Here is a 24,554-nt window from a genome sequence, read left to right on the forward strand (position 1 = left end):
ATGTACTGTGTTTGGTCGACCTTATCTAATGACAGCTGCTCGACTGTGGGGGTATGTTCTCCCCTTTGCCCAGGTTCTGGGAAGTGTGATGGTATTGTAATCTGAAAATGATGGATGGTTTATTGCTAAATGGTGTGTGTGTGTGTGTGTGTGTGTGTGTGTGTGTGTGTGTGTGTGTGTGTGTGTGTTATTATCAATAATAATGAGGAAATGACAATGAGTCACTCCAGGGTATTTATATGAAGCTGTGCGACATAGGAGAGCTCATGGATATTGAATTGTTTGTTTATCCCCCACTCGACATCATAACCTTCATCTCTAATATGAATGTGCGCAAGAAAATCACATTGAGGTCGAGTTTTGACCAAACACGACTTTGGAGTTGCTGTTGGATATAGCCTATTTCATATTCTACTGTTTTATTTGTTTAGGAGCCTATCTTCTGATGGGTGCAAATGCAGCATCATTCTTCATGCTGCCAGAGTTGTTTTGTTTTCAGACAAGAAGTAACTAGGCTTACATGAATTTACTCAAGTAGGCTACAATTTTGATTGAGCTTACTCTAGCCTACGTTTGTTTAGGTGTCATGATGTTTCATAGCTCATTTCTGAGATATGAATAACATACTTATCGTGATCTAAATGAAACCAAAACTTCTCTTTGGATTAAATGTTTTTATTATAGACACAGGCTGGGAGAATGTACGCGTCGTTTTTTTTTAACACGTTTATTGTGAAGAAAACCTGAACTCCGCAGCTGTTTCCCGGATAGCCATGCATGTGTTTCTCACAGTATGACGTCATCCGCCGGGCTCTCTTCGATTGGTCCGGACGCCGCGCGGAGCGTCCCTTCTGCGCTCCCATTGGCTGCTTTGTTAAATCTCCTCCCTCTGATTGGCCAGGAGCGTCGCGCCGCCATTGGCTGATTTCACGCACCCGACAATTTGAAAATCGTTTGTTTCGCGTTTTTGGAGACGAAGCAGCTGCACAGACAGAGGAAGAGAGACGGAGATAAGAAGTTTATCAAAGATATATAAAGGTAAGAGCTGGGTTGAAAGTACTGTAAGTGCATTTAAAGTTTCTGATCGCGGTGTCAAGTTAAAATGTTACATTATGATCCACAGCGAGAGCACGATGTGTGATGTTTGTGTTGTTTAAATGCAGCATTGTGGTGACTCGTGAGCAAACATTGTTCTTCCTATTTCATACACTGTCGCGCTGTGTCTCCTTGTTTACACGGCGCTACGTGGAGACACTGTTCATGTGATGTTCACACATTAACGTCAGCTTACTGCTTACTGCTGTAACATGCTATGTCAAAATGCCATAAGTAAAAGAATGTTACATCAAAATGCAAACAAAAAAAAAATAAGGGGGAAAAATCTGAAAGAAAAGATTATGATAAATATTTTTTATTCTGTCTGTAATGGGGGCGGGACTAGATAAGCTTTTGCTTCTCCCGCTTTTCCCTTTCGGCCATGTGTATGTATTATTTGAACTAAGATGAAGTGTGATGATGATGATTTAAATTGACATGCCCGAAATAAACAAATTGATTGATTGATTGAGCTTCCGTGTTTAGCAGAGCTGCCGCAGCTGCCATGTTCGCCGGAGAGGACGGATCCCAGCTGCAGTGCTGTGTGACGGTGGAGCAGCTCAACGCCTCGGGACAGGCCACCCGGAGGCAGACCGTCCGGAAAGCCTCCGTGATCCTGGGCAGGAACGAGTTCCAGGAGATCATCCTCCGCGTCCACGACGGAAAAGTCCCGCAGAGTTACCACCTGAAAGAGTTCAAACTCTTCACCAAGTTCGTCAGAGATGGCAAATGCACCGTCAAACTGCTCCCTGAAAACATACAGGTGCTCATCTCCAACTGCCCCCCCGACCAGCTGTGCCTCTTCCTCAAAACCCTGAGCATCAAACACCGGGCCTGGCAGGGCAGCAAGCCGATGAGCGGCAGAGAGAAGCTGAAAGCCGGTCTGCCCCGCAGCTTCGAGGCCATCAGCCCCCTGCAGCAGAAGGACATTCAGAAGGTCAATGAGCTGATGAGTAAAGCGGCTCCCAAGGGTCTGACGGAGCGCAGCAGTAACATGGCAGCAGCCAGACCAGGCCAGCAGGTCAAGAGGTCAAGGAGTGACACCAACTTTAGCCCAGTGAGTTGTCCACACTTACCACGTTTACATGATGTTTTTAAAGCGGAATTAATTAATTCCGATTTAAAATAGGAATAAACCACCCACTTAATTCGGAATTAAGTTTAAATCCGAATTATATTTTCACTCGGAATTAAGTGTTTACATGATCTTTTTAAAGCGGAATTAACTTTAATTCAGAATTAAATGATTTTAATTCGGAATTAACCCTCTCATGTAAACGGGGCAATTGGCAATTTCTGATCACAACAAAATAAAGAATTGTACACAGCACGTAACCCAATAGTACAAAATCATTGAACTTAATTTTCCATACTGTAACGAGAAATTATGTTGTACTTATAAAGTTTTTTTTTAAAGCTGACTAGAGTACAGCATAATTTAATATTTTCAGGACAATTATTCCAGATGTTAACCCCTCTAACAGAAAGACAGTGATTTTTTACAGTAGTTTGAGTCTTTGGTTTCTCAAATAATAGTGGTCTTCTCGGGTTATAGCTGGAATCCTTCATTTTAAACAGATTCTGGATATCTTGAGGAAGAAGTTTATTTTTTGCTTTGTACATGTAATGTAATCAACGAAGTCCCTGAATTTCAAAATGTTCAGGCGACTAAATAGTGAGTTGGTTGGCTCACGGAAAGGTTTATTACTGATGATTCTTATAGCCTTTTTTTGCAATAAAAAAATAGAATTTGCATTTATCATACTGAATCATGAATTTACCATGTGCACAATGCTTGTTGCTGTTTGGAATCACTTGTCTGCAACTTTGTGGCGACTGTTTCAGGTGAAGACAAACCCGTGTAAGAAGCCCATCCTGTCTCTGCCGTCACGTAAACTCAATAAAGAGCAGGCTGCTGTTCTCAGTGCAGTGCTGAGCGGCAGGAACGTCTTCTTCACTGGGAGTGCAGGTAAAGTGTCTGACAGCGAGCTGGCATTTTTATAACAATGGTGAGGTGTCTGAAAGAGATTCAATAGAAAGTCTGACTGACTCATTTTGTCTTTGTTCCTTAAAAGTTGCTTTCAAGATATATTTATGGTGTTTTCCCATTAGGTGAAAGCACACACTGTCGTATGTTTGCTCTGAGCTCGTATGACTTTTGATTTTCAGGTACAGGGAAGTCTTTCCTACTGAAGAGAATCATGGGATCTCTTCCTCCAAAGAGCACATTTGCCACAGCCAGCACAGGAGTGGCTGCATGTCACATTGGAGGAACAACCCTACATAGTTTTGCAGGTCAGTTGTTCTGCCTCTGATGCAAATGTGTTTGTTTGGCTCATAATTAGGGGTTGGGAATAAGCAGTTTCAGTGAAAACAATACAAGTAATTGATTATTTTGATGGTTTCAGGGTGTCATATAGAGCAGGTAGAGCAGGCGCCCTATAAATGGAGACTAGAGCCCCCCCCCCCCACTCTGTCTCTCTCCAGCTGTCCTGTAAATGACGGTATAAAAGCCTGAAAGACATTCATTTATTTAAAGAAATGGGGTCCATCCAAAATTTATCCATGTGGAGGAGGACACGTGCTTCTCTGCTGTGCTCACACAGAACTGCAAACTTTATCAGTAGAGCTGCCACACTATTCAAATTTCAGATTGAGTTTTGGACTGTTGGTTGCATAAACCAAGCAGAGACATTTCTATTTACCTTGCAGTGATACAAAGCAGAAAAAAGCAGCAAGTTGTCAGACTTGAGAAAGTGGACGCGGTGTGTTTTTGCATTTAGTTTAAAATGTGAATGAAACAATAATAATCAAAATAGTTTCTGTTGGGGTGGTCGAGTGGTTAAGAGCACGTCCCATGTTGGTAATGCCCAAAGCATTTATCTCTGGTTCACCCCCTGACTGTGCCAAAGTAAACTGTGTGTCATTCCCCAAGTCTCTCTCCCCACTTTACTGTTTCTCTCCACTAATCTGTCAGTTAAAGGCAAAAATGCCCAAAAAATGTCTTTAAAAAAAGTTTCTGTTGTTGTTGTATTTCCATGTAAACAGATATGTTTGGTTTAATTTCAGTATGATAAGGGATCATTTGATCTGTGTGTCCCATCTTCTGTATCCGTGCCCTTTCCAGGTGTTGGTTCAGGCTCCGCCCCCCTGGAGCAGTGCATCGAGCTGGCCCAGAGGCCCGGGGTGCTGCAGCACTGGACCAGTTGTCGACATCTCATCATCGATGAGATCTCCATGGTGGAGGCCCAGTTCTTTGACAAGCTCGAGTCAGTTGCCAGGTGGGGTGAGATTCAAAGTGAACGACATGGCTGAGTTTAGTATCAGTGTAATCTATCATGGCTAAAGGGCTTCCTGTAATTATTACTTGTAAGCTGCAGCTGTCTTATTATGAGTCTAATATTGAAGTAGAATCCATGTGTAAATAATAGATGACCTCCACCAAACAAATTCCTCTGTGCATAATGAAGGTAAAATAAGATTTCTATGCAAAACTTTCCTGAACTTCTTCAACTTCTGAACTTCATATTGAGTTTTTGGATGCTGTGTCAATGTGTTTTTTCATTTGTCCCTCACAGAGAAAAAGATTTGTCATTGGTAATTAATGTAATTTCATTTATGAAATGAAATCAGACTCGGTGGATGTTGCTTGACATTGACTGCCCTTTCAAAGGCTAAACATTTGGAGCTAAAATTTGTTTACTGAAAGGTTCAAAATTTGAAAAATTTGAAAACGTTTTGACTGTCTGCAATAACTCACCTATTCTCATGCTGTGTTCCCAAACACAATTATGGACATTTGAGATTTCACACACTCCTCTTCACCATCAATATTATTTCACATTAAGTACAAAGTGCTGCTCGGAAGTTAAGTAAACCTTCTTCCCGCAGGAGAAGAAGGGTTTTATCTCCTGCAGGAAGAATTTTAACATTACAGCTACAGTGCTGATATTAGTTCCACTTCATTTTTATATTCCAGTTAATAGCCCCAGTCAATCCAGATAAAATCCTGGATTTTCTTTTACAGCTCAGCAGCACCCTGGTGCGTGTGGTGCTGTATTGTTGCAGATATTAAATATTATTGTTAGAACGATAAGTCAAGGTTACAGGGGGTACACTTCCTCGCCTCAGCTGTAATAATAATGCTTCTTATATTAGAAGGAGCAACAGGAGTCTGTTCTGATAAATAGATGAACTGATCACTATCAGCCATCAGAGCCACTGTGGCTGAACAAAGATACATCAGAGAGTTGAACAAACATTTCTTTGTTTGTATTATAAATGGGCCAAACCAGCAAGTTATTTTGTAACAATACAATGTTACAGAGTCACAACTACTATTTCACATATTTAAGTTATACAGAGTGCTTTTCCTTCACTACATCATGAATTGAATCCCCCTTGTGTGAAATATAAATATTCTCCATGGAAACAAACATGTGGCTCACCTCTTTCAGAAGTAGTCACGTAAGAGGGATGGTTATCGATACGATCTACAGAAAATTAATTTGTGACTATGTCTGATGAGGCACTAAATTTACTATTTTTTGTGTTATAATTCATTTGCATGTTATAATCATCATATTCATCTTCAGTGTCATGTACGGCTGTACTCCTGCAGGTCAGTGAGGAGGTCCACTGAGCCATTTGGAGGCATCCAGCTGATTGTATGTGGTGACTTTCTTCAGCTGCCTCCCGTCTCTAAAGGAAAGGAGAAGGCTAGCTTCTGTTTCCAGGTCAGACCATAACTTCCTGTCTGTTTTGTTATTTTGTCAGTAACATGATGGCTGATAGAACATAAAATACTAGAAAATTGTCACAACCCTATGATCAATACTACTATTTTAATATCATATTTTATGTTCTCCATTGAATTAGATGGAAATGAAATTGAATAGGTGCATTGGTATTGTAGAAGTGTTCCTATTCTGTTATTTCAGTGATGTGGTGTTGGTAAGTCATAACTGAACTCCATTTTAGACTCTGTCTGTGCTGCTGCCATGACTTGAGATCACGTTTATAGACTCGTCTTCTTTCCATTGTTAATGTAAAAACTTGTGCCCCTCTATGGACTTTTCAGGCAAGGAGTTGGCGTAAGGTCATCCAGGTCAACATGGAGCTAACAGAAGTGCGAAGGCAAACGGACCAGTCCTTCATTTCCCTGCTGCAGGCCGTGAGGGTGGGCAGGTAAAATAAAGGCTATTCTGATCACAGGATTCACATCTATTTCTTTTAGACCGTGCAGAATAATGCAATGTCCATTTGCACCTAAATGGTAAATTATGCATAATGGCATTCGCCGCACTTAGAGGCACATCAAGACATTTTTACTCCACATAACCTTTGTGATCTGCTGTAAAAATGCTGCTTTTGAAAACACAAAGTGTGTTTTGTTTTTTTAAATCAACACCGTTTAGGGTGACCGAGGAAGTCACGGCTAAGCTGATGGAAAGCGCCTACCATCACATCGAGAGGGACGGTATTCTAGCAACCAGGCTGTGCACACATAAGGATGATGTGGAGCTCACAAACGAGAACAAACTCCAGCAGCTTCCAGGTCTGGTTATTATTTTTCTTTTTTCCCCTTCAATTCTTGGATGAAAACTGGCCGAACCGTTACTGTGGTGTGAGTCATGTGCAATAACCTTGGTGAAAACTGTCTCCTGTCAAGGTGTCAACAGTCTCGGCCTGATGCCATTTGTTTTCAGACTCCTTCCCTGTTATTTCCTGTTTCTAGGTTACTTTTCTGTAACTGCAACAGGACACTCTTGGTCGTGTGTTTGCTATTAAATTTTGGTTGTTGTTTTCTTGTGGCAGTTTTTTGTGGTTTTAAGGCCAAACTAACAATATTTGTGACCAATGAACCCTCTTTTTTATGGCTTCATACTCAAATATTTTTCAATCTCCCTCTCCCTCAGGCGCAGTGCGTGTGTTTGAGGCCCTTGACAGTGACCCAGCCCTGGTCAAGACCATCGACGCTCACAGCCCTGTCAGCCGACTGATCCAACTCAAAGTGGGAGCTCAGGTATAACTGCAGGGTGTCATTTTAATCTTTGTGCTGACTGAAGTTTGTCTTGCAATAATGCACTTTTAACATGTCTGTGCTCAGGTTTGAGTGAAGATATGATCTGAAATATTTCCTAACATCCTCACTTTAAAGGTCATGCTGACAAAGAACCTGGATGTTGCTCGTGGTCTGGTGAATGGAGCGCGAGGGGTTGTTGTAGCTTTTGAGTCTGGAAAACATGGTGAGTATTTAATTATTTGACCAGCTAGAAGTCTGCTAAATGCCAGATATCCAGTTTGCCAAGAGAAGTGCAGAGGATTATCTGAAACCTAATCCTTCACCTTCCTGCCGAGAGATGGATGAAAATATTGATACAACTCGTGTTTTTACCCAACACATCAAGCTAGGGCCAGGAGGAGACAGCTAGCCTATAAAGACAGGACACAGGCGGGAGCAGCGGCCTTAAGAAACCTGTCCACCAGTGATTCGGGAATTTACTGATAAATCAGTGCTTCTCTTCTCAGTCTTAAAGGGACATTGTGTAACTTCTCCTGTTATCTATTCATGAAAATCGATTATTTCGTTCAAAAGTATGTTTTTCATTAATCAGTAATCCCCCCCATCAACAAACTGAAGTGTTCCGGTAAGCTCTGAATTTGCCGTTCATATCATTCATATATACATGGAGCGGGTAAGCTCGGTGCTGGCTGCCATGTCGTGTCGCCATGTTTTTAACGTTCAGTGGCAGCGTGATGGTAGGAAACCACGGAAACTCAGTGGAGACACCGGAGCTGTCGGCTCAGGTCGAGGTGGCGTCTGTGAAAAGTCACCGCGGTAACGCAGTGAGGAGGAATGGAGCGTTAGACTGATGCTGCATTCAAGTGCAGTCGGGCAGACGGCCGTCACTAACAAACCAGATGTCATTTTAGTCACAGAAGTCGAGAGAAAGCCGGTAAAACGCGGGTCACAACAATACGACATCGCCATGAGTCACGTGTATTGTTTTGCCTTGTGCTGACGGACCACTTAGTTTAGTTTAGTGTGTTTATTTCGGTCTTATAAAAACAAATACAATAGACAAATATAAAGGTATAAATACAAAACAAAACAAAACAAAACAAATCAGAACAAAAACACAACAAGCAATACAATTCACTTTGACTGAAAAGGTGTAGGCTGAAGCATCAGCTTATTTTGCCTACCCTTCTTAAATTAACATTTTCCATTCACTCATTTAAATTTTTTTTACAGAACAACAAAAAAAAATGCATATTCTACATACAGCAGTTTATAAGCACACTGGTATTTATAAATCAGTTTTATTTATAGATTATTCCATTGATTGACTCCTGTAATTGATATATATACATCTTTGTTTCACATTTGTTCGTACTTTTGCTTTTGTATACACACAAGTCCCTCTTAGTTCATATCTACTGGTTCGAGTCTGAAACATCCTCTGGATACCATCTGGCAGCAGATTATTTACTTTATAAATAATTTGAGCAGTTTTATAGTCCACAAGATCATTAAATTTCAAGATCTGTAGGTTTATGAAAAATTAGTTTGAGTCTCGATAATCAGCCCTGTTGATTATCCTTATTGCTCTCTTTTGTAAATATGAAAATTGGTTTTGTAATTGTTTTATACGCATGCCCCCAGACCTCTATGCAATAAGTAAAGTATGGCTCAACAAATGTTCGATACAATAAATGTAATGAGTATTTGTTGTTGTTTACATAGAGGCTTGTTTATGCCGTTACATGCAGCGGCTGTCGTCTGTCTGCCCAATTTCACGTGAATGCAGCATGAAAAATACGATTGAGTTGCTTGCGATCTACAACCCCAACACTAGATGGGAGTAATTCCTACACAATGTACCTTTAATGCTAAGATAACTGTCTCCTGATTCAAATGCACTATACAGACTTGAGTGGTATCAGTCTTCAAGCTGCCAGTTGTTTGTGTTGCATTTTATTTTCATTTATTTCTGACGTGTGTCTGTAGGAGGTACTCAAATACATACAGGGGCCACCCCCTTTCTTACATTCACTTTAAAACATGTGTATATATACTATATAAGTAACTGCAGCTACAAGATAGTAGTATTACTGTCCTTGCTGTTGATCATGACCTGATCCACTCCAAGGTCTCGCCTAAACCAGACCAGAAAATGACTCTCATCTGTAGCTATCAGTCTTAATTCCAGAAAATTACCTGCCACAAAATTACCCTCAGAAAATGACTCTCCATCTCTCTAAATGGTAATTTCAGTTCAGCACTTACATTTCAGAGCTGCATTGGTGCTGTCACCTTCCATTAACACGAAAATCATCACTGGAGGATTTTTAATAGAGAGAACTCATCCATCTTTTTTTGTTAAATAGTCCTAAACAAAACATGACAAGTTACTTTACTGGTGGTAAGCTTCTTACACAAACCCTCTCCTCGTCCTGCTCAGGACTCCCACGTGTGAGATTCCTGTGCGGCGTTACGGAGGTGCTGAAGCAAGAGCGCTGGGTCTTCAAGTCCGGTGGTGGGATCCATCTGAGTCGACAGCAGCTGCCGCTCAAACTGGCCTGGGCCATCTCCATCCACAAGAGCCAGGTGAGTGCAGGTCTAGTCACTCAATGAGCTGCATACAACTATTGCATTATTTATTATTGCAAAATATCTAAGAGAAGAAATACTGATGGTACTTTCTTGTTGGTTCAGAGCTTCCTCAGTGTTGCCGTGGGGCACCAGAGATTTGTGTGAGTTTTTTTTTAAATGAATGACTCAGTTGATTAATGGCTGTTGTAATTGAATTGGCCTGAAACAATTGTATTTGTCCTTTGTTCTGCGTTAGACATGGCTCACGCTTTGAGAGCAGCAGTGGGCTGGCCTTGAAGAGCGATCAGTGTCGTATTGCTCATGTCCCATGAGGTTAAGATGAGACTGAAATGTAGACTGTTCAAGGAAAATACTCGGCTCTTCTCCTGACAGATGTTCTGTTCACATAGACAGATTTTTTTATTTTATTTCTGACGGTAGCACACCAGCGAGAACAGAACATTGACGGTTTCCATTTTTAATTAACCGAATTGGATGAACTGTAACAACATAATGGTTTCCTGACTGTTCCAGCAGGAGCCTGACTCTGTGTTTTTAGTTGTAAGGTCTCAACTGTTGAATGTGTTTCCATGAAACTGAGCAGGCATTCATGTTTCCCCTCGAGGTGAATTCATATTAACTTTCATTATTCTGTAACATTTCATTAAGCACCAACACAATGCCGAAATTTTAATTGTTTTTTTTTTGTCAAGCAGTTTAATTTGTGACCATGTAATCAATTCAGCTCTCCCTTCTGTGACAACATCCAGATATCAAACAACACCAAATGGATAAGAGAAAGAGAAAAGCTATGCTGTGCAGATGTATTTATTTGTAGAATGATACATGGCGAAACTTAGCAGATTACTTCCACTTCCAGAGCATAACTGACTTTTTCTCTGCTAAAAATATAATGACAGGAAAAAATGTTCCTGGGAGCAGTTTTAAAATCATTCATAGGAACTCATGCTAGGTGAGTCTAGGCACAAAAATGCTATTTGATGAGGAAATTGCCATAGAGACCTGATCAGATAACCTGAACATTAACCCAGTGTGACTGTTATTCACAAATGTGCTGTAACTGTGTCATCAGCACTGAGCGGCCTCATCAACAGCTCCCACTTGGCTCTCACGGCAAACACCTATATCCCCCCCTCACACTATGAAATTGGTTATAGAGGGGAAATGAGGCCCTCTGGATAATTGAATTCATTGGTCACAGTCAATGTGTCACTAGTGTTTGATCTGCAGGAAGCAGAGGCGCAAGGAAATAAGAAGAAATCCCACACCTGCATCCCTTCAGAGGAAATGAGTGGACATAAAAGAATACAGGGGATATTGGCCCTGTGGCTCTCAATCTTGAAACTGTGTTGAAGACAAATGGTTCAATCTTGTGTTTGACGGACAGTACTGTAGGTTACTGTTCCTAATTCCAATTTCACAAAATAGTACTAAAGCAGATTTTTGATATCCTAATGCGGTGTGCAGAAATCCCTACAGTAAGTCAGGGATGTATCCAGAGCGAGGCAGATTGTGACACAAAATGTAAACAAGTCGTGTGTTATTTCCTTTAGGGGATGACACTGGATTGTGTTGAAATCTCTCTGGCACGCGTCTTTGAGAGCGGTCAGGCCTACGTGGCTCTGTCTCGGGCTCGGAGCCTAGAGGGCCTGAGGGTCATGGACTTTGACCCCAGCGTGGTGCGTTCGGATCCAGATGTTCTTGTCTTCTACAGGAAACTGAGGAAGGAGAGGCTGCTCATGCAGGTTAGTACAGCAGCTCCACTTTCTGTCAAAACTGCATGGGTGTTTAACACATGGCCCACGCGGGATGAATTTGCCAAGTGTGAAAATTACATATAAGAATATTGTTGAAATTGCACGTATTTTTCTCAAGAAATTTCAGGTTGTTCATAATGTTTTGTAAATGTATAGTTCAGTACTTAATGATGTACTTGTACTTCTTTGCACTAAAACAAAGGGAATTGTTATAGGTTATCATGCTACTATTCTACTGGTGTGGCCCACTTGAGATCAAATTGCGCTGTATGTGGCCCGTGGACTAAAATGAGTTTGACACCCATGGTTTAGAGACTGTATTTAATACAGTACATATATCTTGTATTCCGTCACAAAGAGAAAACACGATGAAGATCTAACCTCTATATTACATTTTGTGGCTGAGAAAGCCTTTATATATCGTTTTTAATTCAGTCTTCAGTGATAACTTTCTGTCTCCTGTCCTCAGGCCTCCATGGATGATTTTGTTGGCAGAAACAAAGAAAACTCTTGGTAGGAAGGAGACTGCCCCTGCATCATCTGTAATGTTGTGCACTGTGTGCATGGATTTTGTTACTCTCCTGGTGATGATATGGATTTATTAAATCTGCAGTTAGACATTCAGTCAACCTTACAGGTCCTGTTCTTGCAGTACTTGAGGTCACACTGCCACCATGTGTTTATTTCTGTAACTAACTGGTCTTGGAGATCATGTTTTTTTAAAATGTTGTTTTTTACATTTTTTTATTATTTATTATCATGATTCTTGGTATGTTTTCAAATAAAGTTTTAGTCAACATAAATTTTGGGACTTTGTGGATCTTTTAGCATTTCTGTACATAGGAAAAATCTGTGAGTACAGTTAGTAATATACCTGATAATAATGGGATGTAAGATAAGAGAAAAAAAAATGTGTTTTTTTTGTAAGTTTTAGTAAGTAAGTTTAATTTATATAGCACTTTTCATAGATAAAATCACAAAGTGCTTTACAACAAGGATAAAATGCAATAAAATACAATACAGAGATCACAACAAAATATACGTAACAGCACAATTTCAGGAATTTTTGTTGTGTGGGAAAATGTAAACTGGCTGGGTAAACCTGTTTTACTGTCTTCCATAAGGTTTTAGTAATTTCAGGACAGAATTATTTAGAGAGATATTTCTATTTCTATTACTAGTCCAACAAACCTGACACTAATCACACAATCCATTTTTTCCTCAGAAAAAAAATGGGAAAAATGCCCCTCTTAATGATTTGGTTGCCTCGTGTAATTAAAGCAGAAGTAAGCGATCCAGTCATTTTGGCTAATGCTGCGTTCCAGGCAGGCTTTTGAAACCGTAAATTACAGCTTCAAGTCACGACTTACGACTTTGTAGCGTTCCAGGCAACCCACTCGTGTTTTTCCGACCTGTTTTACCTGTGAAAGTGCACTATAACGGCCACTCGTAACTTCCGACCCGAGAACTCGTACCAGATCGAACTGGTACGACTTCACAGGTCAGAAAAACACGAGTTACGGGCTGCCTTGAACGCACCATAACGTCTTGTCAGCCGACGGAGTTAGCAGCCCCCGCCCTCGTCATGGATCTATTGGTCCTCGTCCCTACGTCACCACATTCACGCGCATCCCTTGGCTGCACACACAGCCCTTCATGCCGTTCTCTCTCCTCATTGGATAAAACTTGTAGGATACGAGAAAAGTTTTCTCCTCGGCTCAGAGCAGAGTGACTGAGAGACCCGTGTTTCGATCCAAACACTCTATGTAAGTGATTGCTGTCGGAAGATATAACTATTTAAGACTTATATTAACACAAAAATATTGCTTACTTCTGCTTTAACATATATAAAGCTACTCTTTTCAGATGAGTGGAAAGCAATGAAGAGGAGCAATTCAGACAAAGTGGGAAACTAAAGAAAACGTTTATTGTTCTTGTCATGATACAACAATGACCCACCCTGAGGTAAACCCCACTTCTGGAGCAGCATTCTTAAAGTTGCATATGAAGAGACCACGCTATGAAAGTCTGAACCTGTATTTTCACAGCCTTAAAGGGATAGTTCACCCAAAATAGAAATTTACGAAGACAGTTGGTATCCATTTGCAACCGTTATATGGACATGCACTGCTACGCCGAGACCCCCTGTAACTCAGAGAAGCCACGGATAACTCTGAAACTTCTCCCAGCCCTTAGTCGACATGAGGGTGAGTAGATAATGAGTGAAATTATCCCTTTAACTATCCCTTTAAGACCATAGTGCCCAACGTCTATACAAGCAGTGATTTACAATTTACAATCTGCTTCTGACCCTTCTACGAACTGTCTAAAGAAGAGGTTGTGTGTGTTTTTTAGTCCAGGAACCGAGGAAGGTAATTTACATTAATACACAGGAACACAACAACAGACTCTGTGATTATTATACAATTTTTTAGCAATTAAATAGATTCTACAACTGCAAATCGTAGTAACTGGGGGGGTGGGTCATTTCACGTTGTGGAACAGCTTGTGCGCCACCTGTAATGAGAAAGAAGACAGGTCACATTATCACTGGTAGATAAATAAGGCACAGATTGAGCTCTTCACATATGTTGTATGCTTCCCTCCTTGTGTCACACTTACACAATGGTCCCGTGCATGCAGGAAGTCAAAGAACTCTTCTGTACACTCCTCCTCTGTGTGGGACCGGGAGCCAACCCTGGCTTCACAGGCCTCCAAACGCGCCTTGGTGTGCACACAATGTTCAGTCTGCTCACACTTGGCTCGTATTGTCTCTAGAGGGTCCTGAAAGGGACATGAGAGAAATGGGATATTAGACGAACTTGGCCCAAGAGACGTATAATCTGTAGCTTGATCATGGCTGCTGTGTTGGTGACCAAAAAACTAATTTACGATTCACAATGAAAGTATAAATTGAGTCCAGCCACATTACATGTAGTAATACAAATCGTTGTATGTGTGTGCTGCCTTCACGCTATGAGAAAATGATGCTTTAACGTCTTTCATCAGATTTTGTCCTTTCCCCTCTATTCCTCAATAAGAAATAATACATACAAACATTTACACTTCTGATCTTATGAGGATTAGTAAAATAGACAAAATACAGACTTACCACCATGTCTTCCTCTTCTTCTTCCTCCTCCTCCTCTTCTTCCTCCTCAGCTGGCGCATCTTCCTCCTGGTCAGTGCAAATAATATCAGATGATATTTTGTTAGTCTGACTTGACAATAAGAGTTCAATAGTGCTTCTGAATATGCAAAAGAAGATAGGATCATTGGAACAAACTGTTATCATAAAAAGCAGCCAAATGTCTCTCATAATTCCTAAACTCATATATTTAAGACCAATTTCAGCTACTGTCCTTATTTGATACATACAATTAAAGAGAAAAAAAAACTCTTTAAAACGCGTTGACGCTGAACGTGACACCACTTCACTACTAGCAGAGTCGTGCTAACATTAATGCGCTAACATGTTGGGTAACACTTACGAAAACCTACTAAAAAAGACATATAACGATATTTTTCGCTACCTCGTCGTCGGGGTCGCCGTGTGTGAGCATTTTCCTTTCGAAACCCATGATTACTGCTCTGAAATTCACCACAATATCCCCAAAAACGAGTAAAGTCCCAGGTGAGCAGAAGCACCGCTTCTTCGACGAGGACGAGGGGTCGGTCACACACAGGAATAGACTGGAAGGATCACCGGATAAAGCTTCCTATTGGTTAAGAAAGGTTCTAAGTTTCTCTCGACCAATCATCGACTCCGCATGTGTGTAAGACCCGCCCATTCGAATACGTCTTACGTGCGGAACACTTGTTTTGGTTCTCGTGCGTGGTCGGAACTGAAGAGCTGTGACACCGCATCATGGCTCTGCTCATGGACACCAGATTTCTTCTGAGGAAAGTTAAAGATTTAAGGAGTTTGACGCCCAGACGAAACCGAGTGAAGGAGAAATGGGTAAGTTGTGAAAACAGCAATACGTAAAATTGATGATAATTGTCGTTAACAGTGAAAATTAGACACAGTTCGAGAGGTGCAATGGATCTTCACCTGTCCACAGTATAGCTACATGAAGCAAATGTCTATAAAACGTCCTTGACTTTTGACAATAAGTGTTTGCATCACGGAGATGCTTAGTGAGAGCTAGCTCCTGAAATATAAATAATTAAGAGCTGTAATTAAATAAATTACAGTATCTACCAGACAGTGGATAAAAACTGTAAATGACACTGTCCATTTAGTTGATTGTATTTCACTTTTATTGGTTTTCTATTGTGAAATATAAAATTAAATCTATCAAATTGTGACCGTAATTCTAGGTGTTTTATTCAACCATTCAAAAGCAAAAACATTTTTACATATCCCCCTATGTTTGTAACAGGCTGCTACACATGCTAAGCATCCCCCTACCAGTCTGGCCCTGCAGCACTTTGATGCCACCTACAGTGCTCAACTGGGTCCTCTGTGGCCATCGGTTCGCGTCGCTTTGCTCTCAGAGAGAAAATACGGAGCCCTGATCAACAGTTTCTCCCACGATGCTGTTCTGACAGAACTTCTTGCAAAGGGATGCAGAGACTTCGTAAGCGACACAGAGGGTAGGTGTTCATTTCTATAGTTTACAGTGAACCTGCCAATGTCAGCTGCTTAGTTAACCTGGTTGAGAAAGCACTTTGCATCCACATTTGGTGTTATTTTTGTTGTCCTATAGAGTCAAAAGGAAAACACTTTTATAGACTATTCTTGAATATGACTGATTTGAATGTAATTTTATCTCATAATCCCCTGCAGGAATTTAACTGTGGTGAGCTGAATCTTCAGTTCTCCAATATTTCAATATTTTTCAATATTTCTGCAGCTCAGGCACGCTTGGAGCCAGAATCTGAGGTTGGCGTGGAGAGAGAAACCTCTGATGTTCCCATAAGGAAATCTGACAGTGACAGCCAGCAGCTATCCCCCCTCCAGCTTAGTCCTAACATCGAGTGTGTTGTTTTTCCAAGAGGGGATATTACAAGATTCAAGCCTGCTAGGTGATTTCATTTAACTTCATGGACAAAACCAACTAAATCGGCGCTAGCGATCAAAAACACGAGTGTTCTGACTCTCTGTACTCTTTTGTCCTTTTAAGACCAGACGCGTACAGATTGCTTGGGCACTACCTGCTGGATGCTGCGTCTGTGCTGCCTTGTCTTGCACTGGATGTTCAAGAAGGTCACAGTGTGCTTGACCTTTGTGCTGCACCTGGAGGAAAGACCCTAACCTTACTTCAGACCCAGGCTATCAGTAAGTGGACTGTTTTTACGTTTGAATTCTTTCTCACTCAGCTCATGCTAAAGTCTCTCTTGCCTGTTCTCTGTGTGAGTCATCCATATTTTTCTCTCTCAGCCAGTTGTCATTAACTCACCATTTGTGTCTGTCAAAGGGTTTTTGTGGGCAAATGACTCGTCAGTTTCTCGGACACTGCGACTGAAAAAGGTCCTACAAAGCTATGTTCCCAAAGAGTATTTGACAGACAAGAGCCTACGCATCACCTCCTATGATGGCACCAAGTGGGGGGAAATCGAACCAAACAGTTTTGACAGAGTAAGGCCCTGATACGTGATCATATTCATCCATTCTCAGAGAAATGTGCAGACCTGAAGGAATCATGTGTTTATTCAAATCCCACTCCTCCGTGTTCAGGTCCTTGTAGACGTTCCCTGCACTACAGACAGACATTCCCTCATGGAGGATGACAACAATATATTTAATAAGATGAGGATGGGAGAGAGAAAGAGGCTGCCACAGGTACAGCTGGAGCTACTGCTGTAAGTATTTAACATTGTGTGAATTCCATTACTATGGTTTATTACATCACAATATACACAGACATTATATACAGTACATGAAAGAATATTATTTTATGTACATGAACAAACCCTGTTTCTCTGCTGCAGAGCTGGAATTGAAGCAGCGTGTCCAGGTGGGGAGATTGTGTACTCCACCTGCACGCTCTCTCATACACAGAACCTGAGTGTGGTGGAGCAGGCCATGTATCTGGCTCAAGAAAACTACGACATCCATCTTGAGGTGAGTCAGACACACACTGTCAGTATCAAGAAGAAATGTCCATCCTGGAGACACACGTCATAGTCGTGGATGATTATTAACAGTAAATTGATGGCCCTAAAACAAAGCCTGTATGAGAATGAAAGCACAAACATGAAGGGGGAACATGAAACACAAATAACAAAAAAAATAGGGAAAAGAAATGTAAGAAGAAATGCTGCATTAGTGCTTAAGACCACTAGGGGGAGTAGTGGGCCAGGGTTGGATAAAAAAGTTTCACAAGGCAAAACGTATGAACTAGAGCTCAGAAAGGGACCAAAATATCCTGCCCAACCCTGTCCATGCTCATGCACGTTCTCTCTGAGCCTGGCCCATTAGTAATATTTACAGGCTGACATTATTAAATGAGTTACTGTTGTGATTTAAAGTTTTAAACCAGAATTGTTAGTTGTTTGTAAGACAGAAATCGGTTCAGATGAGATTTTCATGAGCATAACATGAAGAACCTTGCAATTTATAAGCCAAGATAAGACTGTTCACCAGAGGATGATGGAGCTCAAGGACGGACCAGTCATCTCCTGAGCTTCAGCGTGACCTGCTGTATTCTCACATCTCCAAAAATGCCAGATCAAATTAATTTTATTTAGACATTATTTTGGACTGACTAAAAAAAACATCATAATAAAGGGTTAAGTTTGGCACATAACACCTGAAATCATGTTGCTGCTGGTCCATAAACAGACTTTTTCTGGATTGGAAAAAGTCTTAACAAACCTGCTCTTGGTGCATGTCCCAGTTTGTGTGGTGTGTCTTTTTTTGCTATTGCATTCCTACGTTAGGAGAATCAGCGTGACGATTTCAAACAACTCACAAGCAACTGACCTTTTTTTTGTCCTTTCTCCTCCCGCCACCTTTCCTGAATCATGTCCACCTCCAGGTTGTCGACCTCCAACCCCTCACGCACATGTTCAGGAAAACCTTTCACTTCGCTCCTGACCTCCACCTGGGGGAGATGGTCATCCCACATTTAGCTGCCAACTTTGGGCCGATCTACATGTGCAAGCTGAGGAGGCTGACGTAGACCGGGGACTGGTGAACAGGTTTGTTTAAAAGCTCTTGGACTTCTTCTGACTTCTCGAGTACTGAGATCAGTGCACACCTTCAGTTACACTCTGCACCCACTGGAGCACAGCTGATGGACTTGACTTTTTTTCGACACTGGTGTAAATGAAGCATCCGGTTAATGGACATAACTGTGGACACACTGGACAGTGCTGAACAGTGGGTTGATTGACTTTTGGAGAACTGCAAGCCAACAGGAATGACACTTCTCAGATTGGGGATGCCTGAATAATTATTTCAGTTGAAGTTTTCACACTGAGCACTGGAACCTGCAGTTTTATTTTTGCTCCATAGGTGGCGACAGCAGCTAAAGAGTGATGATATCCTGTTACTGTGGCCACTAGAGGACACTAAGCATATGTCTGTAAAGGTTACAGAAACTCCAGTCCGTACATGCAGGATGTCCTCCACTGTGTCAGATGCATGGAGATGAATGTTTCGTGTTGTCTCATTACTGAGACACAAATTCCTGTCAGAATTACCTGCTCTCTTTAACTCTGTCGTGGAAATGGCTCTGGTTTGTTCTATGGTTATTCATCAGGTTTGATGGCTTTGCCTAATAATGCGATATGTGGCTGTGTGGAAGGAGTCCATAATGAACAGGCAGGTAATGACTTATTTGACCATTTGGCATCTCACATCTGAATCTGTGCAAGTTTCATTATTATAGCTGGATTGACTCCATTCTGCATTGACATCACCCAGAGGTGAAACGTTTACTCTCATCACAACCTAATGTGAGCGCAGAGGTGCCTCTTTTCTATCACACCGCCGATGACCCTTTATGTTGTCCTGCCCAGGCAATGTAGCGTGAAAGAAGGTGTGTGCGTGCACGTGTATGTGTGTGTCTAACGAGTCCACCAACCACATCCCACTGTCATTAAGCTGCTCCAAGTGCAGGGGCTGACTCCCATCCGCGTGCAGGGATGGACGGCAGCCATGCGGCTGCCAGATGAACATTAAAGAGGCAGCAGAGAGCTAAAATGGGACGTCTCGCCCTGTTTTGCCCCTCCGCTTTTTTATTCCACAGATGAGTGCAGATAATTTTCTGTGCGATTGTGAGTGATTACTGTATTACTGCGGTAAAAGGGGGATGTATCGGGGAATGCAGAGGGAATTAATGACACATAAAAACAATTTTTGTATTGACTGCTTTCGTCTCCAGGGCCCTGAATGCCTCTTCGCGCATCTTGTGATTACCTAAACCTATTGTAAATATGTGTTTCCTATGGGCTCTTACATAAATTTACATGTTTTAACACTCAGGAGACGGCAGACTGTTAGAGATGACTTACTCTCTATTCTGCCTGTCTATAGACTCGACTGGCTGCCTGCTTTATTATTGAATTAGCCAATGAAGCGCTATGCATTTGTGTCCTTGTGTGTAAGCCTGTGTTAGGGAGATGTATGCTGTGTATTAGAAAGATGAATATTATGGATTTAATACACAGCCATGCTTCTGTTGTGTTCTCAAACACAATTTAAATGTTGTATTTTTTATCAATAAAGATGAAAAACACCATCATAGTCATACATTTTCACCTCCCATGACATAAGCTCCTGAATGAATGATCTTGTAGCTTTTACTAACGAAGTCCATATATTAAAACTGGGCACGTACAGGGTTAGGTTTTTAAATGACAACAGAAGCTGAACTGACAAAACCCTGATTGACTAGTGGAGTTGATAACCTGCTGGACTTAATGATTCAGTTTTTTGTCTTCAGTGGTTTCAGACAAACATCAATGTGTCTTTATGGTAAGTAAATGCACAGCTCACCTGGAGGCAAGTGGAGTCTTACCTCTAGTCTGTGTGTTTAAGCAGATGCTGCTGTTCCCGCTGTGGCATTTTTTTCCAGCCCAGAGGTGAAGATCACACGTGTGTCCCAGTTGGTGGTGGGAGAGAGGATTTCACCAGTGGGGGTCTTTGTGACAGATGCACTGTGTAGACTGAGCCCAGCAGGATGTGCTCTCTGCTGCTCTCAGCCACAGGCTGCAGAGAAAATGCTACATGCCGTGGTTTTTCTTGTCAGATTACTGATGTTCAGAAAAAAACTGTTTATACCTTCGCAATTATTCAGTCGTCTCTTGACACGACTACCACTCATGATTTATTGATGGTATTCTAGGAAACTTTACTAAAATAGATCATCTACCACAACAAGTCATGTCAGACTCTGGATCACACACTGTCCTCTAGAGGCCGATATGAAACCCATCCTGATTGTACTTTGGGATGTTCTTTATATGTGATTAGCTTGGACTATGTGACAGTTTCTGACTTGCCTATCTCTTCAACATCCTTTTTTTTTTTTTTTTGTATGGACCAGTTGCGAAGGATTGGTCAGATCATTTGAGTAAATTACATCAAGTAAATGTCCTTCATTTAAAATTGTACACAACTAAAAGTAAATAAATATTATAAGCTAATTATTTTTGACAGTGTCACACATAAAATAACTCATTTTGTGGAAGACTGGCCCATATAAGTGGCATGATCAAAATATGAATATTAAAAATATTAATTATTGATTGAAAAACACAAATTGATATTGATCAATTAGTGTGCAAGAAGCATTTTATTGTTACACTTTTAGATGGAAAAAGTCTTTCTATACTGTGTTGTCTGGTGGTGAGGTCATTTTCTTGTTCAGTCCTGAAAAAAAAAATCTTTTCTTCTCCTTTTGTTTGCTCATGCTTTTTTGTTGTTTTTTGAGTTGTTGTTTTTTTTTTTTTACTCAATTCCAGATAAAATGTTTGAAACAGTTTTAATCTTAATGCACTGTCTTATTTTAACAAATCGGTGTTGTTTTGGCCCTTCTCAAAAGTACAGTCATCATGTAGAGGAGTAAAAGGGGACAATCTTGATATTTGAATGAGTAGAAGCATAAAGTGGCATAAATGCAGGGCCGGCTCTACGCAGGGGCAAGAGGGGCAAAAAGGGACAGTGTTCTTTTCTAAAATGTTCGGTTCTTTTTTCTTTTTTTTTTACTATTCATAAGATTACCTTTCAGTTTTGTAAATCTTGACCATAGTCACCCTAATATATATGCCTGCCTAGAACCGGCCCTGCATAAATGTATAGAAAAAGTATAAAAAGTTTCTTAAAATTATAATTAAGTACAGTTCTTAACTAAATGTACTTGGTTACTTTCCACCACTGGCACTGATATAAATAAGTATCTTTAATTTTCCAGTTGAGTAATTTTGTGCTTGATATTTACATAAAGAGGTTCCATATTTATTTTCCAGAAAATGTGCTATAACAATCAATTTTCCTAAAACTTGATAGAGGATTTTCTCCTCGTCTCTTAGTCCTAATGTATGTTTTTTATATTTCATATACACATGTGGAACAGGGCCAAGATCCCATCAGTGTTGCATTCAATAACATCTAATGATGCCATGTGAGAAATGTAGCTACTCAGTGTTTGTTGCAACAAATTGTTAAAGTGTTTTTACCTCAAAATTAAAGACTCTCTTTTAAATTTCTCCCAACAAGCTTCATATACCAGACATGTTTTCAACGTGTGAGCTAAGCTTTCAGCGACAGACTCCATGAACTGGCTGAGAGCACTCCTGTTCGGTTTAGTGAGGCCCGCATTGGAAATGCAACCGTAGGTTTAGGCTGCAGACAGATTAAGAAGAGAGAGAATGGGGGTTTTCTTCTCTCTAAGAAGATTACCCGGGGAGGGGCGAGATGGCAGTCAGAGTGTTTAAGAAAAAAAGGACAAGAAGAAAATGGAAGATGAAGTGGAACTAAAGGAGGGTGGCCCAGGATACACAGTTTAGCCACCTGTTGTTTGCCCCTTGATATCACTCCTCTCTTTGTTTTTCCATCTGTACAACCAGCGATCTCTGCTCTGGGTCTTCCTCCATTAATTAGTTAACATGCCACGATAAAAGTCGGCTTAAACAGCCTCAAGGGGGAAAAGCCAGAGGATTGGATGTCATGTCACATTTTATTATTTAGAAAAGTTTTGACACCTTCATTTTGCATCATGCATCATGTATGAGTAAAAATGTCTGGGACTTTTCTTGCACCCAACCAAGTTTGAGCTTTTTTTTGTGCATGTGTACTATATGTGCAGCTGTGAGCCTGATTATACTCGTGCTTCCCTCGCCCTTAAGTTCCCGCTGGTGGTTTCCAGGAGGGCTTTGATGTGTATCTGGGCAATGCACTATTAGAGGGATTTCCCTGGGCCTGACAGCTCAGAGAATATGCGGCGAAATGGCAATGCCAGTGGGCTAAAAGAATGCTGGAAACAGGATTAGGATCATATTCTGGCAGACCCTGTCACCTCCTCAATGGGCCGAGATTTCTAACGCTGGCACTTTTCATTCTCACCATGGTTAAAACCTTTAAGAGAACCATGGAGAGGAGGGAGAAAAACGCACTGATTGAATGGTACACTGTGATTTTTGTGTGGGGGGCTTGCTCTGGGGGGCTGAGTGTGTGTGAGTGAATGAGAAAAGGAGAGTCAAAGCAAAAGATGCACTAAACTAGAGAGGGTCAAATACAAAACACTCTTGTTTGAAAATGTGTAAACTGACATTTCTATCGTAGTCTCCACTCTGTGGTTAAAAAAACGTACACAGCAGCATTTACATGTCTGAAAGATACTTTTATGTAATTTATTTATGAAACTTTAAGACTACAAGAAAAATTGTCTGACCTGACATTTAAAGTAAAGTGTTGTATCTGGGAATCGTTTCCACTACAGGTTTTTACAGAACTCCCACACACACGAATGCACACATGTCACCACTTGCTTAAAGGAAAGTAGATGGAAATGTGTGAGTGCCTATAAATAGGTGGTTATGGCGTTAGTGGTGAATATACAGCCCTGAGTGTTAGAGATGGAAGCACCTGATCCAGCTCCAAGGGCTCAACACACTTGACCCTGCAGCAGTACAATCTACCAATCCTTGTTCAACCCTCAGGGCGTGCATGTGTGTGTAAATGTTTGTGTGTGTGTGTGTGTGTGCTTGGGGGATGGGTGTTAAGAAAAGAGGGAACATTTGGAACAAGAGTATTGTGTTATGTTCTGCGGTCCAGAGCCCCATGGGAGGAAATCCTGCCGTGCACAGATTCCTCTCCTGGATAACAAGGACATTCACTCCGGCTGCATATCCACACCACAATCTTATCAGTCACACAATCGGGATGCCCTTGGCCGAGGACACACATATGTATATGTGGTGTAATAAAACACAACAAGGTTAGGGTGAAGTGTTACACCCACATTAACGCTGCTAATCTGGTGAGATCATTATCCCCCTCTATCCGATTTTTGGAAAGCGGCCATTCATTTAACGGTTGGAAATATGGCTCAGTGCAGTCGCCGCTGTGGTGTTGTTATTTAAACGCACTGAAGGCAGTTATTAAGCTAACAGCAGAGCAATGTCACACAGACGGGGCGATGCATGTAAACTTTACTGTGGGAAGTGCAAGGGCACTTTTTGGAGGATGTGGAAGAGATGCCCAATTTCCTCACAAATATGTGTGTTAAGTGTGTGTACGGTTGGGCTTGGGTGGGGGGTGAGGGGGGTACGTTTTGACAAACCATGCTGTTAAAGATATAATAGCAGCATAATCACCGCCCCAGGCCATCATTCTTCAGGATAATGGCCTGCTTATTCATTGGGGATGGCTTATGTCTCGACGTAGCTTTTTATTTTTCAGATATTTCAGATTACGTTGTTCTTTTTCTGTCCTTTTTTCTGCCCTACTCTCTGTCTTCCTGCAGATTCTCATATATTTTACCTATTTGTTTGTTGTTGTTTTTTTATTTGACCTTCTTCCCACAGTTTTGCTCTCATGATGTTTGTTTGTTTTTTTACCTTCATGTTTCTTTTTGACCTTTTCTCCCTTAGTTTTAATCCTTAGACAGAAGAAAGGCTGGACTAAG

The 24,554-nt window shown here is 41.1% G+C and overlaps 3 protein-coding genes across 5 annotated transcripts; 2 read left to right on the plus strand and 1 right to left on the minus strand.

The window, feature by feature from the left end:
- Positions 1 to 1,585: 1,585 nt before the first annotated feature.
- pif1 (PIF1 5'-to-3' DNA helicase homolog (S. cerevisiae)) lies at positions 1,586 to 12,108 on the plus strand. The gene is made up of 12 exons (XM_085804705.1): positions 1,586 to 2,152; positions 2,941 to 3,064; positions 3,265 to 3,390; positions 4,223 to 4,376; positions 5,717 to 5,831; positions 6,176 to 6,282; positions 6,513 to 6,652; positions 7,014 to 7,120; positions 7,256 to 7,343; positions 9,564 to 9,709; positions 11,269 to 11,460; positions 11,942 to 12,108. Exons 1-12 carry the CDS (start codon positions 1,601 to 1,603, stop codon positions 11,987 to 11,989), a joined length of 1,899 nt encoding a protein of 632 aa, XP_085660831.1. The 5' UTR covers positions 1,586 to 1,600; the 3' UTR covers positions 11,990 to 12,108.
- A 1,271-nt stretch (positions 12,109 to 13,379) lies between these two features.
- On the minus strand, positions 13,380 to 15,085 carry LOC146970699 (cytochrome b-c1 complex subunit 6, mitochondrial-like). Of its 2 annotated transcripts, none has more exons than XM_085804742.1 (4): positions 15,006 to 15,085; positions 14,588 to 14,650; positions 14,095 to 14,256; positions 13,380 to 13,989 (listed from the first exon to the last, which is right to left on the minus strand). In XM_085804742.1, the coding sequence occupies exons 1-4, from the start codon at positions 15,051 to 15,053 to the stop codon at positions 13,957 to 13,959; spliced, it is 306 nt and encodes a 101-aa protein (XP_085660868.1). In that variant the 5' UTR covers positions 15,054 to 15,085; the 3' UTR covers positions 13,380 to 13,956. The 2 variants fall into 2 exon arrangements, with proteins under 2 accessions (XP_085660868.1, XP_085660867.1); XM_085804741.1 differs by having other exon boundaries at positions 14,585 to 14,650.
- A 193-nt stretch (positions 15,086 to 15,278) lies between these two features.
- Positions 15,279 to 20,163, plus strand: nsun4 (NOP2/Sun RNA methyltransferase 4). 2 transcript variants are annotated; one of them, XM_085804491.1, is made up of 8 exons: positions 15,279 to 15,433; positions 15,858 to 16,071; positions 16,332 to 16,503; positions 16,602 to 16,756; positions 16,896 to 17,056; positions 17,156 to 17,280; positions 17,410 to 17,542; positions 18,459 to 20,163. In XM_085804491.1, exons 1-8 carry the CDS (start codon positions 15,341 to 15,343, stop codon positions 18,600 to 18,602), a joined length of 1,197 nt encoding a protein of 398 aa, XP_085660617.1. In that variant the 5' UTR covers positions 15,279 to 15,340; the 3' UTR covers positions 18,603 to 20,163. The 2 variants fall into 2 exon arrangements, with proteins under 2 accessions (XP_085660617.1, XP_085660616.1); XM_085804490.1 differs by having other exon boundaries at positions 15,306 to 15,433; positions 15,858 to 16,077.
- Positions 20,164 to 24,554: the final 4,391 nt, after the last annotated feature.

This window comes from Trachurus japonicus, chromosome 17 (genome assembly GCF_045865225.1).
Source record: "Trachurus japonicus isolate A0001 chromosome 17, Traja_1.0".
NCBI classification, from domain to species: domain Eukaryota; kingdom Metazoa; phylum Chordata; class Actinopteri; order Carangiformes; family Carangidae; genus Trachurus; species Trachurus japonicus.